The following is a 26361-nucleotide window of genomic DNA, read 5'->3' as shown; positions in this document are numbered from 1 at the left end:
ACATGCAGATACAGACAGACAGACAGACACAGAGACATACAAACATGGAAAGACAGACACAAACACACTGACACACCTAGATACAGACATACACACGTGTAGACACAGACAGACAGACAAGTTTGTTGTTGTTGTTATTTGTTTTTCTTAAGTGCTTCAATTACCAGGAGGAGGAGAAGGGAGGCTGTAGTAGTAGTAGTATTCACCCATGGAGTCAAGCATCGCTGGAACTACCTGATGCGCACTATCCCTGATATCAGACCCCTCCTCCACCCTCTGGAAGAAGCTATCAGCGTCAATTTCATTCCCAAATTAGTGAAACACCCTCACTTAACCCCAGCAGAAAGACCACTCCTTGCACTACCACCGAGACTGGGAGGAATGGGATTGACCAATCCAGAGGAGATTGCTGCCACCGAACATCAAAACTCAGTTAAGCTCGGCAGCCCTCACGGACCACATAATAGATCAGAACGCAACAGAGGTGGATACCAGTGAAGTAAACAAGATTCGAAGGTCCATTACGACAGAACGACAGCAAGGCCAAAGTGATAAGTTGCAGTAACTGTTGCTGCAAGTACCAGAAGAATTTGAAGAAAAAAAGTAGCTATAGCGCAGGAGGTGGGCGCCTCGAACTGGTTAACTACATTACCGATAAGGGCAAATGGTTTCAGTCTCAATAAACAGAATTTACAGATGCCATTGCTCTAAGGTACATGAACCAGTAGAGGTTTGCCCTCCCAATGCATGTGTGGCTTTCTTCCTATGACGTCGATCACGCCATGGTGTGCAAGAAAGGGCTTCATATGCATGAGGGCATGACAGTAAGGATCTCACAGCAAATATGTTGAAAAATCTGCCGTGATGTCAGGGTAGACCGACCCTCCTTCCATTGGACGGTGAATTTCAACATAGGACCAAACACATCCAACGAAGCCCTGTTGACGTCAGTGCTCGAGGTTCTGGACGCAGGGACAGCGACCCTTCTTCGACATCAGGATTTTTTTATCCATGGCCGCATGTCACCGTAACTTAAGCTCTCGATGCTGCACACAGGCGGAACGAGAACGACAAGATAAGGGCATACGGGCAGAGAATTCAGAAGGTTGATCAAGGCAGCTTCACTCCTCTAGAGTTCACAACCTCTGGCGGGATGGGACCAAGTGCAAGATGTTTCTACGCCAGACTCACGGGTGATCTCGAACAGAAGCAGCAGCCCAGAAGTTATGTTACAGCCTGGATGAGATGTCGACTGTCTTTCTCTCTTTTTAGGTCGGCTTTGCTCTGCCTCTGGGGAACAGGCATCGGCCTCAAAGCCGACAACAGTTGCAGATATTGACTATGAGGCTACAGTCACAGAATGCCGCATAGATCTGCGGCTCAACCCAGCTAGGATAGCTACTTATGTATTAGGATATTTAATTTTAAGGTAATAAAATGGCGGCGAAGGTGTGGCTATTGGGGGAGGATGGAGGCTAATTAAAAAAAAGTAGTAGTAGTAGTAGCAGGAGGAGGAAGAGGAGGAGGAGAGAAGAAGAGGAAGAAACAAGGAGTGTGTGTGTTATCTCAGGGTTCTCGAGGCGCCATATCTCCCCCACCCCACCCCTCCTCTCCGCCCCATGACTGATGTGGAATTAAGATGGGTGGTGGCAAGTCGGCAGCCTCTACCCGGCTATAGGGTCCATATATCAGGCTGGACGAAACACTCGCTCGTCCACCCATCCCCTACGCCCATCCATTCTCTCTCTACCCACCCCCTACGCCAATCCAGTCACCCATCCTTGCCATCCACCCACTCCCTCTAACTTAACACCCCCATCCACCTCGCCACTCATCCACCCCGCGCCCACTCATCCACCCTCGCCCACTCATCCTCCTCCGCCTCATCCTCCTCCGCCCACACATCCACCCTCGCCCACTCATCCTCCTCCGCCCACTCATCTCATCATTATATTTGTTTTCCACAGCGTCAAAGTTAGTTCCCAAAACACTAATTACCTGCGCTAACAAGCTCTATGAATGTCCTATCTTACCTGATTAACTGGTCCTTATCCTCTTACGCCCCCTCCCCCCCTTCCCAGGACCTAACACACAGTACACACACTTCCTCGCTAACTATCACTAACTACCCTTAATCCTAACTACTTCTTAATAGTGACCTCGTTGGTGACAGAAATCTCTTAACTGTTCATTAGCTTCAGCCGTTATTAACAATGAACTTGGTGTTGAGTTATTTAGGGACGGGAGAAGGTGTGTGTGTGTGTGTGTGTGTGTGTGTGTGTGTGTGTGTGTGTGTGTGTGTGTGTGTGTGTGGTCATCTAAGGGGTTGATCTCCTATAAACCCCAGCATATGGGTGGTTTAAGGGTGTATTAAGTGAGGTTTACTATACCCAGCTGCCTCACACCCTGCCTCTACCCTCCCTCACACCAGAGGAAAACTTCGCCCTGATCTCCCTACGTCTAGATACATGTTCCACATCTTGGAACATTTGCTTAACTTCTCTCCCTCCTTACCACACCCTCCCTCCCTCCTTTCCCTCTCTTTCCCTCCCTCCTTTCCCCCATCTTTCTCTTAAACCATTCCTCCCTTCTTCCCTTCTACCCCACCATTCCCTCTCAACCTCACTCCTCTCCCTTACACCACTCGTTCCTTCCTGTCATACCCGTTTTTCTTCCACTCTTCCCCCACTTACTATATACCCTCTTTCCCTTCCCACCCCTCCTCACTTCCCCATCCTCCCTCCTTCCCCCGTCTCTCCCTCCTTCCCCCTCTCTCCTCCTTCCTCCGTCTCCCCTTCCCTCGTCTCTCCCTCCCTTCCCTCGTCTCTCCCTCCCTTCCCCGTCTCTCCCTCCCTTCCCCCGTCTCTCCCTCCCTTCCCCGTCTCTCCTCCCTCTCTCAACACCGTCTCAGTCAACAACTCACAACAGAATGCACGGACGCCTGAGATATGAACAACCCAAGTCCCTATTATTTGGTTTTTCATCTCACACCAACCATGAGGCATCTGTGTGCACGAGAGGATCTGAATACCCGAACTGTGATTATCATGACCCTGGACAACCTCTACCAGGTCGTGATGTTAGGAAGACGTCTTGGTGGAGTTTTAACGTCTCTCTGTCAGTGTTTTTCATCTCAACCAGTCCAGGTATATTAATCCTTCTTCATACACACATACATTCATACACACACGCACACACACACACACACACACACACACACACACACACACACACACACACATATATACACAGACCTTCAGCACACATACACCCTCACCACACACCCTCACCACACACTCACCCTCACCACACCGTCACCACACACCCTCACCACACACCCTCACCACACCTCACCTCCACCTCACCCTCACCACACACTCACCCTCCACACCCCTCACCACCCTCACCACACACACACCCCTCACCACATCCTCACCCCTCACCACACCCCTCACCACACACACACCCCTCACCACACACCCCTCACCACACACCCCTCACCACACACACACCCCTCACCACACCCTCACCCTCACCACCTTGTCAATCTCTCTATTGACTCTTATCTTTCAGCTCCCGTAGATCAATCAGTTCTTCACACACCTCACCCTCACCACACCCTCACCACACACCCTCACCACACACCCCTCACCCTCACCACACTTGTCAATCTCTCTCTGACTCTTATCTTTCAGCTCCGTAGATCAATCAGTTCTTCACACTCACCTCACCACACACCGTCACCACACACCCCTCACCACACACCCTCACCACACACTCACCCACACACACACTCACCCTCACACCTCACCCACCTCACCCTCACCACACACCTCACCACACACACACCCCTCACCACACACCCCTCACCACACACCTCACCCTCACCACTTGTCAATCTCTCTCTATTGACTCTTATCTTTCAGCTCCGTAGATCAATCAGTTCTTCACACACTCACCCTCACCACACCCTCACCACACACACACCCTCACCACACCTCACCACACACTCACCCTCACCACCTTGTCAATCTCTCTGTTGACTCTTATCTTCAGCTCCCGTACATCAATCAGTTCTTCACACACACTCAACTCGTCAAATATTGCCTTCACAAACATTAGTAAGATGAACGTTTGATCCATCTATTCTTCGTCTTCTATTCTCCTCTATATTCACCTTCCATCACCTTAACTACTTCCTTCCATCACATAAACTCCTTCCTTCCATCACTAACTCCTTCCTTCCATCACCCTAACTGCTTTCATTTTACTGCTTCTATCACACTAACTCCTTCCTTCCGTCCTATAATGCTCGACACCTTTCAATACCTCTCGTTATATCGAAAAAAAAAATACATTCATCTTGTTCATTCACTAAGTTGCTTCTTTCACGATCTTCCGTCTACAAATGAAAAAAATTTGTATATCACTTCATTCATTCATTCAGTCTCTCTCATACCTGATGCCTTCAGATACTTCTTTCATCATTAAATAACACCTCTTCCCTCCTCACACCTCCTCTTCCCTCTACCTCACACCTCCTCTTCCCTCTACCTCACCTCCTCTTCCCTCACCTCCCACACCTCCTCTTCCCTCACCTCACACCTTCCTCACCACCACCTCTTCCCTCACCTCACACCTCCTCCTCCCACCTCCTCCTCTTCCCTCACCTCACACCACCTCTTCCCTCACCTCCACCTCCCTCTTCCCTCACCTCCACCTCCTCTTCCCTCACCTCCACCTCCTCTTCCTCACCTCACACCACCTCTTCCCTCACCTCCACCTCTTCCCTCACCTCACACCTCCTCTTCCACTCACCCCTCACACCTCCTCTTCCCTCACCTCACACACCACCTCTTCCCTCACCTCACACCACCTCTTCCCTCACCTCACACACCTCCTCTTCCCTCACCTCACACCACCTCTTCCCTCACTTTCCCTCACCTCACACCTCCTCTTCCCTCACCTCACACCTCCTCAGCCTTCCCTCACCTCCCACACCTCCTCTTCCCTCACCTCACACCACCTCTTCCCTCACCTCCACCACCTCTTCCTCACCTCCACCACCTCTTCCCTCACCTCACACCACCTCTTCCCTCACCTCACACCTCTTCTTCCCTCCACCTCACACCACCTCTTCCTCACCTCACACCACCTCTTCCCTCACCTCACCACCTCTTCCCTCACCTCACACCACCTCTTCCCTCACCTCCACCACCTCTTCCCCTCACCTCACACCAACTCTTCCCCTCACCTCACACCACCTCTTCCCTCACCTCCCCTCCTCTTCCCTCACCTCACACCTCCCTCTTCCTCACCTCTCCACCACCTCTTCCCTCACCTCCACCTCCTCTTCCCTCACCCCTCACCCCACCTCTTCCCTCACCTCACACCTCCTCTTCCCTCACCTCACACCTCCTCTTCCCTCACCTCACACCACCTCTTCCCTCACCTCACACCACCTCTTCCCTCACCTCCCATTACCTCATATATTACCTCACTTTAGACACCTGGACTTTTGCCTTTCACCTTATTAAGCAAGTTTACTCTGCAAAATAAAGCTAATATTTTGTTTTCACTCTTTCATTTTACGGTCATCAGTTATTTAATTTTTTTACTTTTTTTTTTTACTTTTTTGTGTTTGATCCATAGACTAATTAATTAAGATCAGACAGGTAAATAGTATTCCAGGTAAATCGTCTATCATGTAAATTGTCTTCCAGGTAAAGCGTCTTTCATGTGAATTGTCTTCCAGGTAAAGCGTCTTTCATGTAAATTGTCTTCCAGGTAAATCATCTCTCAGATAAATTGTCCCAGGTAAATCGCCTCAGATAAATTGTGTTCCAGGTAAATTGTGTCCCAGGTAAATCGTCTCTCAGGTACATTAACTCTCAGGTAACACACACACAGGTAGTCAGAGGTTATATGTGTCCTGCAGGTCGCCCTTCACCTCTTCTTGGTCGGCTTAAAGAATCGATGCTTAATTTTCGCCTCTAATTATTGCCTGTCCTCAAGAATCTTAAAATCTCCTTCTCCCTCATGAATTATTCAGACCGTGGCTTCCTCATTGCCCATGGTCCTTCCTCACTGCCCATGTTCCTTCCTCACTCTTCCTCACTGCTCATGGTCCTTCCTCACTGCTCATGGTCCTTCCTCACTGCTCATGGTCTTTCCTCACTGCCCATGGTCCTTCCCCAACGCCCGTGCTCTTCCCTCACAACGCTCATGGTCGTTCCTCACTGCCCATGGTCCTCTCTCACTGCTCATGGTCCTTCCTCACTGCTCATGGTCCTTCCTCACTGCTCACGGTCCTTCCTCACTGCTCATGGTCGTTCCTCACCCATAGTCTCTCTACTCACAGTCCCTCCTGCTCCTTGGTCCTTTCCTCACTGCATACCTCTCTCTCACTGCTCATGAGTGCGCCCTCCTGCCCCATAGTCCTCTCTCACTGCTCCACGGTCCTTCCTCACTGCTCACGGTCCTTCCTCACTGCCCATGGTCCTCTCTCACTGCTCATGGTCCTTCCTCACTGCTCACGGTCCTTCCTCACTGCTCATGGTCGTTCCTCACTGCCCATGGTCCTCCCTTAATCCCCCATAAATTCTCTCCCACCTTTCCGCCATCTCTCTTCTTTGCTCTCTCTCTCTTCCCACTTCTCTCTTTCTTCCTCCCACCCTCTCTTCCTCATCTTTCCTTCCCCCCCCCATAGCTCTCTCCCTTCCTTCTCCCTCCCCCAAAATATCATTACCGTCATTTGTGCCGCCTTTGTCCCTCATAACAGCATTACCCCCATCGACGTTGACAAGTCAGTTGGTGACCTTTGACAAGAGAAGAGCTTGCTCAGGTCTTCTCATTTGATGACCAGAGTCTTTACTATGAATACCTTCTTCCCCTTCGTCAGGATATGTGAGTGGGTGGTTATCCATCTCCCCAACCACGTACCCAGAAGGCCACCAACTGCTCGTAATCAAGTAGACCTTCTTCAGGATATGTGTGTGTGGGTGTTTATCCATCTCTCCCTCCGTAAACAAGTACACCTTCTTCCCCTTCGTCAGGATATGTGAGTGGGTGTTCATCCATCTCCCCGACATGTACCCCGAAGGCCACCAAAAACTCGTTAAAAAGTGCTAAAATTTAACGAATATCCAGACAGTAAGAGGATGAGAGAACCATTTTATCTCTGTTGCAGGTAGTCATGTGATACCTGCACAACCCACCTGGGCAACACACCTGTACAACGCACCTGTACAACACACCTGGATAACTCACCTGGGCAATAAACCTATAAAACACACCTGTAGATCTAAATACCTACCTTAAATAACAACATACATTAACAACACATCAAAACAAATATCATAAAACAACGTAAGTTATTAATACCAAATATACTCGCATACATATTGCCATTTTAACAATAATATATAACATGGTAAGTGGGTAAGACTATTGTATACTGTATATTGCCAAAACCAATACGAACTCTCCAGCAGGGATCGTAAATAGGTGAGGTATGGCAGCGTCTTTTACGATAGTGACCACAGGCTGGGTGGAATCTCCCTGTGTGTGTCTCTCGAGCTCCACACTGGACGAAAAATCACATGTGAAATGCCTCCGTCGGAAGAAAAACAAAAGAGAAGCGATTCATAGATATAAGACACAGGAGTAAATGCCTCCATTGCAATTAAAACAAAAACAAATGAAAAACGACTAACATATACGACTTTGGAATACATGCTTTTCAATGTTGGTCACAGGCCCTATAGAAAAAAAATTATATATATATATATATATATATATATATATATATATATATATATATATATATATATATATATATATATATACACATATAAAATGCCTCGGGTTATCTAACTCTTAATCCTCCCAGCATATTTCACATGATGATTAAACACCCTAACACATACCAAATCTAACATAACAAAATAATCTAGCTAAACTTAACCTAACTTAACGCTAATCAAATCTAACCTAACATTAAATTATCAAAACAAACCTAACCTAACTTAACCTAACCGAACTCCCAATCTAATCTACCCAAAAAACTAACCAAACCTAACCCCTAACCAATCTAACCAACCTAACCTAACCTAACTTAACTACTAACCTAACCTAACCCCAAACTAACCTAACCTAACCTACCTAAATCCTAAATTAACCTAAACTAATCCCTAGGTACACAAATTCATGACTTATTTAGAAACAGGTAAATGCACGACAGGTAAGACTCCCCTAATCAAGCCGTCCGGCCAATACAACACTGGACGGGTTAAACTGGTGGCTGTGTGGCAGAGAGCTTTTATGAGAGGGGGAGGAGGGAGGGGAGGGGAGGAGAGGGGGATGTAAACCAGGATATTTGTTTTTTTTTCCTTTTGCAGCTCTACCAGACTATTGCTATTTACCTGTGTGTGTGTGTGTGTGTGTGTGTGTGTGTGTGTGTGTGTGTGTGTGTGTGTGTGTGTGTGTGTGTGTGTGTGTGTGTGTGTGTGTGTGTGTGTTTGATAGAGAGAAAGAGACAGAGAGTACAACATGAACCTTAGTGCCAGTACAACACCAGGCACCATTAAACACCTGAACGCAATCAATACAATAAGTCTAGACAGGTAAACAAGACCATTACAGTACCAGACACCAGACACACATCAACTCAAACTGGTATTAATCCTGACTTCACAATGGCACTCAGCACAGCACAACGTCATCATCTCCAGTGAAATTTGTTAGAGCATACATCAACCCACACAGCAATATATTACTTCACCTGGGCTTAACTCGTCGTGTTGGCTATCGTGTGTGATGAAGTGAATCCGAAAACATAAATATCTAAACGCTATTGAATTACGTTTGACGGAATATTCATCAGAACTGGGGAAGGAGGAAGGGGGAGGAAGGAGAATTGAAGGGGAGGAGAAAGGGGAAGGGGGAGGGAGGTGAGTCAGAAATGATGAGCCTGTCAATCCTTTTAAGACGAACAGGTGAATAATTGTCATCAAAGGGTTAAAGCATTGGTCCTATCGTCATCAAAGAGTTAAAACAGCGTCTTCAAACAATTAAATCATAGACTTCAAAGGGTTAAACCTTTAATATGGTATAAATAATTACGGCAATCAACACGAAGCTGTGACTGAACCTAACCAGAATTCCATCATCTGTTGTATTATTATCGAGTTATCTTAAGAATCACCACAACATCACTTTACAACATTTAACCACAACCTAACAGCCGATACAACATCTCTCATAACATCAACTTATCTTAGAGCCACCACAACACTCCTTAACAACATCTAACAACCAATTCAACATCTAACAATATAAAGTTATCCTAGAGCCACTACAACATGTGGTATACTTCGAATTTAGGAAAGCCTTCGACAGAGTCCCCCACGAAACACTAATATTTACCGTGGAGGCTCATGGCATTGAAGGAGACATTCTAAATGGATTAGGGCGTGGTTACAGGACAGGAAACAGCGAGTGAGCATTAACGGCACTAGTGGAGTACCCCAAGGCTTGGTACTTGGTCCATTACCATTTATTATATACATAAACGACATAGATATAGGCATAGACAGCAACATAAGTAAATTTGCTGATGACGCTAAAATAGGGCGTGTAATTAAATCTGACGAGGACCCCGCAAAACTACAAGAAGATCTAAAAAAAAATTTCAAATGGTCTGAAAAATGGCAGATGAAATTTAATGTGGACAATTGTAAAGTACAGTACTTAGTCTTGAAGATGAACAACAGTAATATAGAGAAATCCGACTGTGAGAAACATTTAGGTGTTATGATAAGTAGGAATCTTAAACAAAGACAACAATGCGTATTTGCTCGAAACAAGCCTAACAAAGTACTTGGGAGGTTATCCTAACATTATAGCTTGAGCTTGTGGGACCTCACTTGGATTACGCAGTTCAGTTCTGGTCACCGTACTACAGAATGGATATCGAATCCCTAGATAGCACACAGAGGAGGATGACAAGACTAATCCCGAGCATTAGGAACCTTGAGTACAGAGACAGGTTAAAGCATCTTAATTTGCACTCCCTTGAGAGACGTAGAGTGAGGGGCGACCTGATAGAGGTGTATAAATGGAAGTCAGGGCTAAACAAAGGTGATATAACAAGGGTTCTCAAACTATCCAACCAGGAGTGAACTCGTAACACTGATTTTAAACTCGACAAATTTAGATTTAGGCGCGAAATAGATAAACATTGGTTTGAAAATAGAGTAGTGGATGAATGGAACAAATTACCAAACATCATCATTAACTCGAACACGCTGGATAGCTTCAAACATAGATTGGATGGATATATGAGCAATAGGGGCTGGTTGTAAACGGGACTGCCTAGGTCAATAACCCAGCTGCAGTTTCCTCTATTCTTATGTTCTTATTCGTATGTTTTTACTCACAACTTAACAACAATTTTACAACCCTGAGAGATAATTAAACCAGATAACCAGGAAAATGTTGGGAGATACATAGAGGAAGGTCTGACATGCTCTTCCAATTTACGAGGACGACTTTATCTTTTACCTTTTAACACATACGGACTCTGGGCAATCATTCTAATCTGGGTACGGACTCCACCCCCCCCCCTCCCTCCACATCACCTCCTCTTACTCCCCTCCTCTCACATCCCCCTCCCTACCTCCCCCTCCCTCACCTCCTCCCTCCTCACCTCACCTCCTCCAGTTAAGTTTGTCCTCTTTAAAGGACCAGAAGCCTCTACTGTCCCCCCAACCTGCCCCTTCTCTCTCTACCCCTTCTCCTTCCCTTTATTTTTCCCCTCTCCTCCCCCTCCCCCTTCCACTCTCTCTCTTTCCTTCCCTCTTCTTTTCCCGCTCTCTCGACCTATCCCTCCCCTCTCTCTCTCCCCTTTCCAATCTCTCTCTACACCTTCCTCTCTCTCACCCCTTTACCCCCCTATCTCTCACCCCTTAACCCTCCCCTTCCGTCCTCTCCCCCTTAATGGTGATGTAGGGGTGTGTTTATTTGGCTCCCCGGCTCCGGCTACCACACAGAGATGGAAGGTAGAGTACTGAGACGCCTGGGGGGGAGGAGGGAGGGATAGAGACAGAGGGGGGATAGCTAGATAGATAGATAGATAGAGAGTGTGTGAGAGAGAGGATAGATAGATAAATAAAGAGAGAGAGAGAGAGATATGGAGAAAGATATACAAAGAAAAAAGAGAAAGAAATAAATAAAAAAGATGGAGATAAAGAAAAAGTAATCAGCTTATCCCCAATAACCTAACCCACACCAACCCCCAACCCACACCACACCAACCCCCCACCACCCACCCCAACCCAACCCACCACCCACCAACCGTAACCAAAGGCAACCAAAACCTAACCTTACCTCAACATGTAGAGGATCTGGCCGTTGGGGTTAATCCTGACGAGAACATTAGGTACTGTCACAAACTGGAACTCTGCCAGCTTAGCGTTAGGGAAATACACCTCAGGCTTCCATATGGCTTTGACCAGGTTAGGATCATTCAGGTCGAGTGGGTTGGTAATGTCTGGGTGTCGTAGCCTCTCGTCCTCCCACTCCTGACGAAGGTACAGGTCCACTTGGTAATCCTGAAGGTGGGAGAAAAGTATAAGTTGTTTTTAGTTAGTTTGTTATGTTGGGTGATATGCTAGTTGACAGGTGGTAATTAGTTCAGTCAAGAGGTAATATATCAGTGAACAGGTGATAATTAGTTCAGTTAAGAGGTAATATATCAGTGAACAGGTGATAATTAGTTCAGTTAAGAGGTAATATATCAGTGAACAGGTGATAATTAGTTCAGTTAAGAGGTAATATATCAGTGAACAGGTGATAATTAGTTCAGTCAACAGGTGATAATTAGTTCAGTCAACAGGTGATAATTAGTTCAGTCAAGAGGTAATATATTAGTGAACAGGTGATAATTAGTTCAGTCAACAGGTAATATAACAATATCTTATAACAGAACTTTAATATTATGCCATCATACTCACCATACACTATATTTTTCACCATACCACAAACTCTTACACTAGAAACTATACATGTCACTATACTCACCATACACTATATACATCACCATAATATACACCAACAAACTCGACAAGTGAAATATATATGTCACCATTAAGCAAAATTAAGCTGAGGGTGTCTAATCTCCAGGTGATACAACTCCCTCCCCAGCTTATTACCAAACACTGACGTCAATATCAATTTGTTAAAGCTGGTTATTAAAGCTGATTATTTTAAGTCTTCAATAAATCCTGTAATTTATGTTCATTAAAGAATTAAGTGTTTTATTTATGTTGTTTACGTTATTATTATTATTATTATTATTATTACTGTTATTATTATTGTTGTTATTATTGTTGTTGTTATTATTGTTGTTGTTGTTATTATTGTTGTTGTTGTTATTATTGTTGTTGTTGTTATTATTATTGTTATTGTTGTTGTTGTTGTTGTTTTGTTTGTTTGTTTGTTGTTGTTGTTTTAAGTACTGTTTCCATCAAAAGTACTCCGTCATCAAAGTACTCTGGTCATCAAAGTACTCTGGTCATCAAAATACTCTGGTCATCAAAGTACTCTGGTCATCAAAAATACTCGGTCATCAAAGAACTCTGGTCATCAAAGTACTCTGGTCATCAAAGTACTCGGTCATCAAAAGTACTCGGTCATCAAGTACTCTGGTCATCAAAATACTCCGTCATCAAAGCTCTGGTCATCAAAGTACTCCGGTCATCAAAGTACTCTGGTCATCAAAGTACTCCGGTCATCAAGTACTCTGGTCATCAAAGTACTCTGGTCATCAAAAGTACTCCGGTCATCAAAGTACTCCGGTCATCAAAGTACTCCGGTCATCAAAGTACTCTGGTCATCAAAGTACTCCGGTCATCAAAGTACTCTGGTCATCAAAGTACTCTGGTCATCAAAGTACTCCGGTCATCAAAGTACTCTGGTCATCAAAGTACTATAGCTAACCCTCCTACGGGAAAACATTCTCAAAACGCTTTTAGATAATCCTTTAAAACCTGACCCAAACCTCTTCAGTAACACGGTCTTGGGAGCCTCACTAGATAAAAAAAATAATAATAAAATCATTTAATATTTTTTCCACATCTTTGATACAGGAGCAACGGCAAGAGAGAGAGAGAGAGAGGACCATAAACAGACAATTACGGGCGTTGTTCAGAGCCTCGAGACATCAAGTGTTATCCCCGTGACGGTAAACCTTCCTCCGGCCTCTCCTTCCTTTCCTTCAGCCTCCTCCCTACTTCCTTCCTTCTTATCTACATCCCCATCCTTCCCTTTCTCCACTCCTCCCTTCCTACCTCTCCCTACTCTCCCTTCCTCTCCCCCTCCCCTTCCTACCTTTCCCTCCTCCCTTCCTCACCTCTCCCTCCTCCCCTTCCTACCTCTCCCTCCCTCCCTTCCTCTCCCTTCCCTCCCCTCCTCCCTGCCTACCTCTCCCTCCCTCCCTTCCTCTCCCTTCCTACCTCTCCCTACTCTCCTTCTACCTCTCCCTCCTCCCCTTCCCTACCTCTCCCTCCCTCCCTTCCCTACCTCTCCCCTCCCTCCCTTCTACCTTCCCTCTCCCCTTCCCTACCTCCCTCCCCTCCTTCCCTACCTCCTCCTCCCCCTCCCTTCCCTACCTCTCCTCCCTCCTTCCTCTCCCTCCCTCCCTCTCCTCCTCCCTCCTTCCCCATCCCACCATCACTCGTCACAACACTATCACGGCCACTTAATCAGGCGGAAAAAATAAAATAAAATAAAAATTGCAATTTCCTGTTGAAAACGTCCGGGCGTGGGCGGTCGGGTGGAGGTGGGCGGGTGGCCGGATGGGAGTGTGGATGAACGTAGGTGAGTGGGCGGTCGGGCGTAGAAGGTGAGAAGAAGGAGACAGGTAGATAGAGTGGGTGGCAGAGCGTGAGTGGGTGGGCGGACAGGGGTGGTTGGGTAGCTGGCCGTCCATCAGAAGCTAACAACCGGTCAGAAAAAGGAGGTCAAAGCTGGCATAACTGTCGCCCTCACCCCACCCCCTCTGCGAGAGAGAGAGAGAGAGAGAGAGAGAGAGAGAGAGAGAGAGAGAGTGTGTATTTGGCCTCATAATACACTATGTAAACACAATGCTTCACACCATAAATATCTCCCTCAGCCTAAGAATGCAATAATACATACAGCTGACGCACTGAAGCAAAACACACATAAAACAGTAAAACACAAACTAGAACAGCTAAAAAAAAAAACACGAAAACCACTAAACACACAAAAAACAGTTAAAGCAAACATCCCAAACACACAAAAAACGGTTAAAACAAGTGACATCAATCCTCACACAGGGAGGCTTTGACCATAACAAACTCCGTCCTCTTGTTACTAGGCGAAAAAAAAAACACGGGACGAAACTTTGTGAATTCAGGTCATGAGACTTCCCCTTGTGTGTGTGTGTGTGTGTGTGTGTGTGTGTGTGTGTGTGTGTGTGTGTGTGTGTGTGTGTGTTGAGGGCAAAACTTTCAACACCTCGTCCTCGTGTACCTGAGTGCCACTTCAACACAGATCTTCATCATCTTCAGAGCCAGTGTCCAATCCTCCTCCCACCTCCTCCCCTCCTCCTCTTCCCCCCTCTTCCTCTTCCCCCCTTCCCTTCTTCTGCTCTCCTTCCTCTTCTCTCCTCCTTCCTCTTCTTCTCTCCCTCCTTCCTCTTCTTCTACGCCTCCTTCCTCTTCTTCTCCTCCCTTCCCTCTTCTCCACACCCCCTTTCTTCTCCCCTCCTCCTTTTCCTCTTATACTTCCTTCTTCTCCTCCACCTCCTCCTCTTCTCCCCTTTCTCGTCCTTCACATTTTTCCCTCTTCCCCTTCTTCCCTCTCCTCTTCCTTTCTTCTTTCTCACCCGCTAATACCTCCTCCCTCTTCCTATTCCTCTTCCTCTTATCTCCCTTTCTCCTCCTTCACCTCTTCCTCTTCTCCCATCCTTCCTATCTAACCTAAGGTCTCTTCCTCTCCTCCTCTTCCTCCTTCGTACATCGTCCTCCTCTTTATCCTTTCTGCATCTTCTGCCTCTTTCCTTTTCCTTCTTAATAACTCCTACTCTACCCCATCACCAGGGTCCCTCACTAGGCTGGGATTAGTCCCTTAAAAATGTTCTGGTGAATCTAGGGGCAAGTGAGGTCTCTCTCTCTCTCTCTCTCTCTCTCTCTCTCTCTCTCTCTCTCTCTCTCTCTCTCTCTCTCTCTCTCTCTCTCTCTCTTTCTCTCCTTTCTCTCTCTTTTGTGTGTGTACGTATGTATGTGCGTGGGGTGGGTGTCTCTGAGGGTCTCTATGTATGAAATTCTATGTTCCTTCGAGAGAGAGAAATGCTAAAAATACAGACATTGATAAGCATTGGATAGGTAAAAAAAATATGTGAAGATGATACAGACAGACAGACAGGAAGACACACAGACAGACAGACAGACAGGAAGACACACAGACAGACAGACAGATAGGTATACAGACAGACAGACAGACAGACAGGAAGACACACAGACAGACAGACAGATAGGTATCAGAACAGACAGACAGACAGACAGGAAGACACAGACAGATGACAGACAGACAGACAGGAAGACACAGACAGACAGACAAACACAGACTGAACAAACACAGAGAGAGTTCATCACAAAAGACTAAACTCTTCAACGTAGCTAAAACAATTATTCTTTTCTTTATAATTCCCCAAACCAAAAAACCCAAAACACTTAACAAAATACAAAAACAAAAATCATACAAACATAATTTCAATCACACAAAATCCAAAGTTATTTTCTCCTACACTCCTAAGACGAAAAACCTAGACACTTTATCAAAAAAAAAAAACAAAAAAACCTCGAAAAAAAATATTATAGAAAACTTACAAAAAATAAATTTCTACATAAATCTCACATGAAAACCCAAAATCTTATTATCAAATTAAAAATAATATATAATAATAAATCCATAATCCTAAACAAAAACCGAGACACATTTAAAAAAAAAAATCCACAAAATCAAAAATATTTATTATTAAAAAAACTAAAAATAAATAAAATAAACAAAAAACCCAAAACGTTAAACACCACAGACATCCATTCCTCTTACTGTAGAGAGAGAGATGGGGAGAGGAGAGAGGAGAGGGAGGAGGAGAGAGGAGGGAGAGAGGGAGGGGGGAAACAGGACACCTGAGACACTGGTAAGAAAAGGTTGATATTCTGCCTGGGTAAATATCCTGATTGTGTTGTCTCTCTCCTACACTGAGGAGGGATGACAGGTGAGGCAGGTGTGTGGGTAGGTGTGGGTGTGTGTGGGTAGGTGTGTGGTGGGTGGGTAGGTGTGTGTGTGTGGGTGGGTGGGTGTGTGTGTGTGGGTGTGTGGTGGTGGGGTGGGTGTGTGTGGGTGGTGGGTGTGTGTGTGTGGGTGGGTGTGTGTGTGGGTGGGTGTGTGGGTGTGGGTGGGTTGGGTGGGTGTGGGTGGGTGGTGGTGTGTGTGGGTGGGTGGGTGTGTGGGTGGGTGTGGGTGGGTTGGTGGGTGTGGGTGGGTGTGGGTGTGGGTGTGTGGGTAGGTGTGGGTGTGTGGGTGTGTGTGGGTGGGTGGGTGTGTGTGGTGGGTGGTGGGTGTGTGTGGTGGTGGTGGTGTGTGGGTGGGTGTGGGGTGTGGTGTGTGGGTAGATGTGGGTGGGTGGGTGTGTGTGTGTGTGGGTGGGTGGGTGTGGTGTGTGGGTGGGTGTGTGGGTGGTGTGTGGGTAGGTGTGGGTGTGTGTGGGTAGATGTGGGTGGGTGGGGGTGTGTGTGTGGGTGGGTGGGGTGGGTGTGTGTGGTGGTGGGTGGTGGTGGTGGGGGTGTGGGTGGATGTATGTGTGGGTGTGGTATCTGACTGACGTAGGGGAGTGGGTGGGGAGTGGGTTAGGTAGGAAGGAGGAGGTTAGTGGTATGGTGGATATATAAGGTGGGTTTTGGTGGTGGGGTGGAGGTGGTAGGGTGGGAGTGGTAGGGTGGTGGTGTGGTAGTGTGGTTAGGGTGGTGGATGGTGGTAGTGGTGAGGATGGGATGGTGGGGTGTGTGGGGAGTTGTAAAGTCTTGGAGGTAATATTGGTTTGATGGTTATTTGACGTGGGAGATGATAGGAGGTGGCAGGTGATATCATGGTGAGGTGGTGGACTGGTGGTGGTGGTGGTGGTGGTAGGAGGGTGGTGGTGGTTATAGTGATGGTGGTGGAAATAGTAGTGGTGGTAATAGTAGGAGGTGTGGTGGTGGTAGTGGCACATTCAAAAGGCTCAAGTGACCCCTACAACCCCCCACACACACAAAAAAAAAAATAATAATAATAATAATAAAAAAATCTATTAAAAATCTTGGCATCTTAGAGTTACTGATCATCGTGTGGGAAGACTCAAGTGAACGACAACAAACAATTACAAACAAAAACAACAACAGCAACAACAACACAAACAATTACAAACTATATAAACACAGGAACTCCATATTGGTTTCCCCTAAAAAAGCCACATTTAGGAACAATGGAGATTCAGGAAATAGATTTTTTTATTGGGGGTTGGGTTTGGTTGGGTTTGGTTGGGTTTGGTTGGGTTTGGTTGGGTTTGGTTGGGTTTGTTGGGTTGGTTGGTTTGGTTGGGTTAAGTTGGGTTTGGTTGGGTTTAGGTTTGGTTGGGTTTGGTTGTTGTTGGGTTTGGTTGGGTTAGTTGGTTTGGTTGGGTTTGGTTGGGTTAAGTTGGGTTTGGTTGGTTTGGTTGGGTTTGGTTGGGTTAAGTTGGGTTTGGTTGGGTTAGTTGGGTTAGTTGGGTTTGGTTGGGTTGTTGGGTTTGGTTGGGTTAGTTAGGTTTGGTTGGGTTTGGTGGTTGTTGGGTTTGGTTGGGTTTGTTGGGTTTGTTGGTTTTGGGTTTGGTTGGGTTTGGTTGGGTTTGGTTGGGTTAAGTTGGGTTTGGTTGGGTTAAGTTGGGTTGGTTGGGTTAAGTTAGGTTTGGTTGGGTTTGGTTGGGTTAAGTTGGGTTTGGTTGGGTTAGTTGGGTTAAGTTGGGTTTGGTTGGGTTTGGTTGGGTTGGTCTGGGGCGTTGGAGGGTGATTATCTTCCTTCAGTGACAGACACACCTAACCTAACCTAACCTAACCTAACCAAACTCCTTTAGCCATGATAGTCGTAGGGCAGGAACTGTTAGTACCTAAAGCTGGTGGGGAAAAAAATTTTTGGATAAAACCCCCGCAACTTTTACCTAAAATTGCACTGGTTGAAAAAAAAACCATAAGTCGTAGAGTTAAATGGGTTTTGTTATCCAGAAAAACAGTTTAAAAAGTTGATATGAATGGAAGTGAAAATTCAGTGTGTGTGTGTGTGAGAGAGAGAGAGAGAGAGAGATTAAAAATAAAATAAATAAAATAAATAGATACCGAAAAAATATATTAAATAAAGAGATAAAAAATTGTAGAGTTGGAGGAATGTCATTTTGAAACAGTGTATTGGCTGAAGTTACCTTAGTAGTGAAGCTACTGTATGTGATATGTTTATTTGTTATTTATATTACAACCTTACCTTACACACACACACACAGACACACACACACACACACACACACACACACACACACACACACACACACACACACACACACACACAGACACACAGACACACACAGACAGACACACACACACACACACACACACACACACACACACACAGACTCACACACACACACACACACACACACACACACACACACACACACACACACACACACACACACACACACACACACACACACACAGAGAAAACCACACGTCAGTGAAGTTGTCAAATCCTCCAGTTCCGTCTCCACCTCCTCCCCGACTCAAGTCCCTCGAGGTTCCTGCACCAAGCTCCTCAGTGTTTACACAACAATCATACTTCCCAAGCTCACCTATGCCTCCCCACCTGGTCTTCCTCCTAAATGCCACACAACGTAAACACCTATAAAAAGTGCAAAAGAGGGCATGCAAGATTATTCTCTCCCCTTCCCACGCCACATATCAAGAAGCGCTCAACACACTGACCCTTTCGACTCTCACTGACCATCACCACGGCCTCATCTGCAAATTTGGTAAGAAGCTTCTACACCATCCCCGACACCGGCCCCTACTACCACCTGAGATCCCCTGTCCGAGAATTGCTGTTCGACACCACAACCGCATCCAGCCCATACGTGCACGAACTGATCGCTATAAGAACAGCCCAGTCCCAACCATTGTAAAATTTATCAATAACATAATAAACCAGTGTATTCACTCCAGTAAACACTACTCCTTGCACTGTCACTATGTTTAAAGGCGGAACTGTAGTTTGAGCTTTTCCCCATCTAGTTATTATATGTCTTATTTGTGTCACTTATGTTACTTGTATATTATTTGTAATTCGAAACCCATTCCCCAAATATGTAACTGTATATTTTCAGCCTTCTGGCTGCCAAGTTCTTTCAATAAACCGTTAATTATTATTATTATTATTAGACACACACACACACACACACACACACTAGAACTATTTTACCTTTGGATATATTGCCAAGAAAAGAATCCATTGACAATAATAGCGTTGTATTCATAGAGCTGACTAACGACACTGGATATAATAGCCTATGTGAGGTGATAAACATGCTGTGTGTAATGATGACATAGTATCGTTAATCCTAAGTTAATCCTAATAGTTTAAGCCATAGTGTAACGTGTGTTTAAACCCTTATCTTAATTAATTAGTGGAAGCTGGTTAGGTTAGGTTAGGTCTTTCCCTGTTACCTATGACTGACTGTGATGGGTAGACTCCATATTGGTAATAGATAGATAGAATAGATTGAATAGATAGATAGATAGATAGATAGATAGATAGACAGACAGACAGACAGACAGACAGACAGACAGACAGACAGACAGACAGACAGACACACACACACACAATAAATTCGCCAAATCTCTTACAAAACACACCACCAACAGACACCCGAATTTATAGGTTCGTTCTGCATGACGCTGACACCCCCTCCCCCTTCTCCCCGGCCAGGTAAACAACACAATCACCATCATTATGCAAATCACCTCATTATGGTAAAAAAAATAATTAAGGTATTAAACGAGCCTACGCCTGTTATCACACTGTGTATGTGAACAGTGTGTGTGTGTGTGTGTGTGTGTGTGTGTGTGTGTGTTTACCTCATAAAACTCGCTTAATAGAATATAACTACAGACATATACCTTCATTATTACACAAACTTATAACACATAACTTTTAATGACGATAAACAAAGACTTAATTACCAACGACGTAAAAGGGTATCAGTTAAGTCAATAAAGGCGGGCTATAATAAATTTAACTTAATGCAGTTCAAGAATTCAGACCAACTTACTCTGTCTTCATAATGGTAACGTGTTGTCGACCAATGGTACAATGTTGTTTTAATGATGAGTCTCGTTTACAGTGTTTACATTGTTTACATTGTTTACATTGTTTACATTGTTTTCATTGTTTACATTGTTTTCAGTGTTTACATTGTTTACGTTGTTTACATTGTTTTCATTGTTTACATTGTTTACATTGTTTCTTCGTGGTTTAAGGATTTACAAAACAGTAATATGTAACAGCAATATGTAAAGGAACAGCATGATAGCAATATGTGACAGAAGTGTGTAAAATAACAGCATGATAACAGTATATAACAACAGAACAGCGTCACAGCAGCGGGTAGTAACAACAGAACAGCGTCACAGCAGCGGGTAGTAACAACAGAACAGCGTCACAGCAGCGGGTAGTAACAACAGAACAGCGTCACAGCAGCAGGTGTGGCGCAACAGAACAGCGTCACAGCGGCGGGTAGTAACAACAGAACAGCGTCACAGCAGCAGGTAGTAACAACGGAACAGCGTCACAGAAGCGGGTATGGCACAGCAGAACAGCGTCACAGCGGCGGTAGTAACAGCAGAACAGCGTCACCAGAAGCGGGTAGTAACAACAGAACAGCGTCACAGAAGCGGTGGTAACAACAGAACAGCGTCACAGCGGCGGGTGGTAACAACAGAACAGCGTCACGGCAGCGGGTAGTAACAACAGAACAGCGTCACAGCGGCGGGTGGTAACAACAGAACAGCGTCACCAGAAGCGGGTGGTAACAACAGAACAGCGTCACGAAGCGGGTAGTAACAACAGAACAGCGTCACAGAAGCGGGTAGTAACAACAGAACAGCGTCACAGCGGCGGGTAGTAACAACAGAACAGCGTCACAGCAGCGGGTAGTAACAACAGAACAGCGTCACAGCGGCGGGTGGTAACAACAGAACAGCGTCACAAGAAGCGGGTAGTAACAACAAGAACAGCGTCACAGAAGCGGGTAGTAACAACAGAACAGCGTCACAGAAGCGGGTAGTAACAACGGGAACAGCGTCACAGCAGCGGGTAGTAACAACAGAACAGCGTCCACAGCAGCGGGTAGTGGCAACAAGAACAGCGCGTCACAGCGGCGGGTAGTAACAACAGAACAGCGTCACAGAAGCGGGTAGTAACAACAGAACAGCGTCACAGCAGCGGGTAGTAACAACAGAACAGCGTCACAGCAGCGGGTAGTAACAGAAGTGCATCAGAACACAAGGGCGTCACACCAGGTAGTAACACGGCGTCACCTTGTGTAATTAGTAGAATCATTAAGGACACGTTAATGACCCTCTGAAAATCATTTCCTTTCCCTGCCATTAACTTCCTGTATCCCGAGTCCTCCCCTCCCCCCCTTCTCTCTCTCATCTACATCCTCTTTCCTTCTCTCTCTCTACGTCTATCTTCCTTCTCTCTCTCTCTCTCTCTCTCTCTCTCTCTCTCTCTCTCTCTCTCTCTCTCTCTCTCTCTCTCTCTCTCTCTCTCTCTCTCTCATCTATATCTCTCATCCTTCTCTCCCTCTTTCATGTACGTCTATTCTCCTTCTCTCTCTCTTCATATACATCCATCTTTTCTCTCCCTCTTTCTCTCATGTCCCTTCCTCTTCTCCCTTTCGCTTTTTTCTTCACCTTCTCAATCATCAGTTATTCTTTGGGTTCCTTGAGACAGAGATAGATAGATAGAGACTGAAGATATAGACAGACAGACAGACACAGATAGATAGATAGATAGATACATACATACATACATACAGAAAAAAATGATAGATTCCTTTTGACAAAATATCTCGCTCGAACCCATGTACTACCTGTTGCTACTACGAAAACACCTGTTGCCTCAGCCACCACTCTCAGATCTCATCTAGGAGTGTAGCACTGAGAGATGGGTGAGCTGAGAGGTGCTAACGTGTTGGTATGTATGTATGTATGTATGTATGTATGTATGTATGTATGTATGTATGTATGAGAAAGAAAAGAGAAGAGTAAATAAAATAAAATAAGTAATAAACAAAAAGATAGGAAAGGAAAAGAACAAAGAAGACAAAGAAGACGAAGAAAAATAAGAGAAAAAAGAGATAACAAAAGAGAGACAGTAAACAAAAGAGGACACATCCCCCGCCTACACTGGACCAAGGAAGTGAACACATGAGATGCAGCCTCCAGGGTCTCCAACACGACACAACGTAACGCAACATAACAAACACTACACGACACAACACAACACTATACGACACAACGTAACAAACACTACACGACACAACGTAACACAACATAACAAACACTACACGACACAACACAACACTATACGACACAACGTAACACAACATAACAAACACTACACGACACAACACAACACTACACGACACTACACGACACAACACAACACGACACAACGTAACACAAAATAACACTAAACACTACACGACACAACACGACACAATACAACACAACACAACGACATAACACGACACGACGCGACACGACGACACAACACAATATACGACACGACACAACACAAACATACTACCATATCACAACAACAACACAAAAAAACACGAGTACATCACATCACCCCAACACAACACACCACAAGCACACGACAACACACCATCACAACACACTACACACAACACAGCCACACCACCACAACACACTACACGCAACACATCACACCATCACAACACACACACACAGCATCACACCATCACAACACACTACACACAACACAACCACCACCACACTACACACAACACAGCCACACCACCACAACACACTACACACACAACACAGCCACACCACCACAACACACTACACACACACACCACACCATCACAACACACACACACAACACATCACACCATCACAACAAACCCACACAACACAGCCACACCACCACAACACACTACACACAACAACACAGCCACACCACCACAACACACTACACACACACATCACACCATCACAACACACTACACACAACACACCACCACACAACACACTACACACAACACAGCCACACCACCACACACTACACACATCACACCATCACAACACACACACACACATCACACCACACAACACACCACACACAACACAGCCACACACACACAACACACACACACACAACACACACACACCCACCACAACACACTACACACAACACATCACACCACCACAACACACACACACACACACACATCACACACACCACAACACACTACACACAACACATCACACCACCACAACACACTACACACACACACCACACACCACAACACACACACACTACACACAACACATCACACCACCACAACACACTACACACAACACATCACACCACCACACACACACTACACATCATCACACCACCACAACACACACACCACAGCCACACCATCACAACACACTACACAGCACACCATCACAACACACACACACAACACAACACCACCACAACACACACACAACACATCACACCACCACAACACATCACCACCACAACACACTACACACAACACATCACACCACCACAACACACTACACACAACACATCACACCACCTGACACCACAACACACACAACACATCACACCACCACAACACACTACACACAACACAGCCACACCATCACAACACACTACACACAGCAGCCACACCATCACAACACACCACACACCACACACACACCACCACACACACACAACAACACATCACACCACACACACTACACACAACACATCACCACCACAACACACTACACACACTCACACCATCACAAACACACACAACAGCCACACCATCACAACACACACACACAACACAGCACACATCACAACACACTACACACAAACAGCCACACCACCACAACACACACACACAACACATCACACCACCACAACACCTACACACAACACAGCCACACCATCACAACACACTACACACAACACATCACACCATCACAACACACTACACACAACACATCACACCATCACAACACACTACACACAACACCACCACAACACACTACACACAACACAGCCACACCACAACGGACGAAGAATTTTGACAACCCTACCGAGACAACAAGAGCCACAGTGATCATTCTGGAACTCATCGATCACCTCGGTATAGATACTTTTTTTTTTAGTGAGTAATGTGACAAAATCTTATTCACTCGTGTTATTTAAAGTGATTCAGTTCCTAGGGTTAAATAACTACACTGTCTTATCATATTTAATGGACAATAAATGGAAAAAAATTAGATACAGTTTTTTATGATTTTTTTATGAGATGAAATTAATGATACACTGAGGTTAATGTGGTTCTCGTTGACTGAATGTTGATTTTAGAAGGGTAAATATTTTGCGGTTTAATTAATAATGCTAAGTCACTGAGTTCCAATATTATGGTCCATCGCGTGTTTTTATTTTCTAATTTAATGGAGATTTTTATTAATTTTAACTTAAATCTATCAATTAAAATACAATCTGAGTTTTTATATCACTATTTTTTTATTAATTTTAACTCGGATCTATTAAGTAATTTTATATCAATGATGTTTATATATTAAGAATTTTTAATAATTTTAATTCAGTCCAATAAATAATTTTACCAAAGCCTACCAATCATCTTCTACCACACATAAATACATACATACATACACACATACATCATACATACATACATCATACATACATACATCACACATACATACATACATACATACATACATACATACATCACACATACATACATACGATTTAACTTACATTACCAAACGCCATCCCATACATATTTTCACCTTTAAATTACAGAAGAAATATTGTTGTATGTAGTGAAGAAATTATAATATGTTTGTCTAATTATTTTTATTATTTTTTGTACTAACTCATCACCATTTTTACCTCGACCTTAATTGGTATTTCGGCTAATGAGATGAAGGACAGGTACACTACAGGTGAATAGGGGAGTGGGGAGAGTGTAATGGGGGATGGAGAATAACGACACGATGTAATGGGGGACTGGAAATAAGGTGAGGAATGATGAGATGTTTATAAGCAATAGAGGAAGAATTAAGAGAGAAAGAGAGAAAAAAGAGAGAGGAGAAAGAGATAGATAGAAAGAGGGATAAAAATATATAGTGTATAGATAGATAGATAGACAGAGAGAGATTAGAATATAAATTTGAGAATATAAATACTGTAGATAGAGAGACCTGTATATAAATGCGACGGCTACAAATAGAAGTGATATAGTGGGGAATCATTTATCTCTGAGTGACGACAAGACCATCCCTCTACCAGGACCCCCGAGCAGGACCTGACGGAGGTAGAGGAAAGCTGAAGAAGGCCAGGGAAGGAGAGATGATAACACACACACACACACACACATACACACACACACACACACACACCAACTCCACCGCACATGAAAGAGCTTATAAAAAATGAATAACGTAACAAGAAAGGTCAAGCCAGGTAAAAAACTTGAGACCCACTAATCATCTACCCAAGGTTAAAAATGTTTTGAAAGCATTTGAAGTAGATATAGGGTAGATGATTAGTTGGTCTCAAGTTATTTACCCGACTTGACCTCACTTGTTACGTCGCTCAATGACCCGATGTTAGGTGAGGTCACCCTTTGTATATAAGCCTCTCTTAGTCCCTGTAAATTCAGTTGCTTCTGGAGATGTCTTGAATAAAAGGAAAAGCCAAGGTGCTCCAGATACAGATACAATAGGTAGATTGACTGGTTGTTTGACCGAGAGAGAAAGTAAATGAAACGTGGTGGGTGTAGTCCGTAGAGTTTTACCCAGGCCCAACCCACCATAATGAAACGTGGTGGGTGTAGTCCTTAGAGTTTTACCCAGACCCAAACCACCATTTCGAAGCATCGGCCACGACCAACATCAATCCTCTCTTACACATCAC

The 26361-nt window shown here is 44.9% G+C and overlaps 1 protein-coding gene across 1 annotated transcript in view; it reads right to left on the bottom strand.

Moving 5' to 3' along the window:
• The window catches only part of LOC121865275 (glycine receptor subunit alpha-2-like), a 91720-nt gene that overhangs the window by 51557 nt on the left and 13802 nt on the right, over positions 1-26361 (bottom strand). The window contains 1 exon segment of the mRNA XM_042364630.1: positions 11389-11612. Within this exon segment, the coding sequence (XP_042220564.1) occupies positions 11389-11612 (224 nt within the window).

This window comes from Homarus americanus, unplaced genomic scaffold (genome assembly GCF_018991925.1).
Source record: "Homarus americanus isolate GMGI-L3 unplaced genomic scaffold, GMGI_Hamer_2.0 scaffold49158, whole genome shotgun sequence".
NCBI classification, from domain to species: domain Eukaryota; kingdom Metazoa; phylum Arthropoda; class Malacostraca; order Decapoda; family Nephropidae; genus Homarus; species Homarus americanus.
This window is presented reverse-complemented; position numbering and strand designations above follow the sequence as displayed.